Source organism: Octodon degus, unplaced genomic scaffold (assembly GCF_000260255.1).
Source record: "Octodon degus isolate 3935 unplaced genomic scaffold, OctDeg1.0 scaffold00083, whole genome shotgun sequence".
Classification (NCBI taxonomy): domain Eukaryota; kingdom Metazoa; phylum Chordata; class Mammalia; order Rodentia; family Octodontidae; genus Octodon; species Octodon degus.
The window spans coordinates 6,314,392-6,316,214 of NW_004524659.1; the positions used below are offsets into that span (position 1 = coordinate 6,314,392).

Sequence of the window (1,823 nt, forward strand, 5' to 3'; positions counted from 1 at the left end):
AAGTGGGATTCCTAGTGTCACAGAGAAAGAAGGGGGAGGGTGAAGCACAGGACACACAAGCACACAATACATCCACCATCAGAGCAATGACGTTACCACATCACGGAGCCTTAGAAAAACTCTACTGTGTGGTTCCTCCAGTGAAAATGGCAAATGATGTTTTAGTTTCCACCACTTGGGGAGCCCTGGAAGGAGCCCCTAGATCTTACGCAGAACCTCAGCATTAGAGTTTGTGACCCCTTTGTTAAAAAGACTCCAAGGAGGCTAGAGTTGTAGCTCAAGGATACAACTTTGCAGCTCAAGGATACAACGGCTTTGGGGCCCTGGGTTCACTCTCCTTTAGGGAAAACAAGCAAGAAACAAACTTGCCCTTTAGAAGACCCCAAGGAGAGGCAACTGTAACTTTCATTCTCTGCTGTTGCAACATAAATTCCAGGTCTTTGGAAGCAGGAGTAAAACTGAAAACAAGTTTGTTTCACCAAGTTTTAGGCAAGGTGCAGTACGCACTGATCCTGGGCATCCCACTGAACTCTGGCCCCAAGCAGGGGCCAGGATGAGGCCCTGGAGAAAGGACAACAGACACTCTAGTTTGAAATACAAAAGATCCAACCATTTTATTCCAAGACAATTGTTGGAGGATGGGAATAAATAAGGAAGGGCGAGGGTTAGGGCAGGAGGCTCTACGTCTTGCAGCACAACCCACACTTTCTGTTCTTACAGCAGTTGCAGCAGAAAACGCAGATGGGAAAGTGGGTGTCTCGCCTCCTTAGCCTCTGCAGTGTGGGCTGTGGAAAGGAAGGAAGAGTGAGTCCCTGGAAGTGGGAAGGCTGTAGGGGCCAGGGCAGGAGGCTCAATCGCTCTTACCGTGAAGCTGGCCTTGGCTTCGGCTGTGTGGTGGGGCTGGGGCTCTGCAAGCTGCCCTGTCTGAAAAAGAAGGGGTGCTGAGGATGGCAGAGCTCTCAGGCTGACCCCATCCCCTGCCCCTCTTCCAGTCCTTGAATGCATGGCCCAGCTGGACTCCTAGAAGGGACCTTGCTTTCTTGTTCTTCTCATGCTCCTTGGGCATTCTCGTTCCTAAAAACCTCACAGGCCTGTCACCCTCTCTCCTCAGTCGCTGCTCTTCTTAGAATATCTCTTCCCTGTGTGGAGGGTAATATCAACCCCTTGGAGCGTCTGCCTGCGTCTTGCATCTTGTAATCCCATCATTGTCATGTAGCAGAATGACTTTTAATTTTACCTGTCAGATCGTGGTTTCCCCCTTTAAAGCTCACAGGATGTCCCTGGCACTTTGACGATAAATTGCTGTCTGCACGTTGCACCTGCACAGCTTTGATCTCACCTAGCTGCCCTTGCTTAGCCAGCTCTCTGATCGTCCTGTGCCCTGCTTACCCACCTTGCTGCTCACTTGCTACCTCACCTGTTACTCTCCAAGGCACAGGCACAGGATCATTTTCTCACCAAACACTCTGCCCCTTGTCCCACTCTGGTCCCGCATGCCATGTTTTATGCTATTCATGAGTAGTGTTTACTGAACACAGTTGTTCCTTCCGTTTGAATCATTCATGAACTAGTGCCCTGACCAGGCTGTACACTCTGTAAGAGCAAAAATCTCTCTTCTATCCTCCCTGTCTGCAGGAAAATGTGACATAGTACAATCATGTCAAAGGTTCCTCTACATTCCTGCCAAGCCACCCCATCCCTATTCTTCCAGCAGCTGTGGGTCCCCCAGACCTGGCTTGAAACTCAGTAGTGGTCCCCACACACAGAGGTCTGGCTTTCCAACCCACCTGGAACCCAGGCCCCCCCAAGATATATATATATAT

General features: G+C 50.1%; 1 protein-coding gene across 1 annotated transcript in view; it reads right to left on the minus strand.

The window, feature by feature from the left end:
- Positions 1 to 588: 588 nt before the first annotated feature.
- Hamp (hepcidin antimicrobial peptide) overlaps positions 589 to 1,823 on the minus strand; it is a 1,630-nt gene continuing 395 nt past the window's right edge. Inside the window, exons 2-3 of the mRNA XM_004636707.2 lie at positions 865 to 924; positions 589 to 785 (exon numbers count right to left, since the gene is read on the minus strand). Coding sequence (XP_004636764.1) covers positions 681 to 785; positions 865 to 924 — 165 coding nt within the window. The 3' untranslated portion in view covers positions 589 to 680. The remainder of the gene's footprint in view (positions 786 to 864; positions 925 to 1,823) is intronic.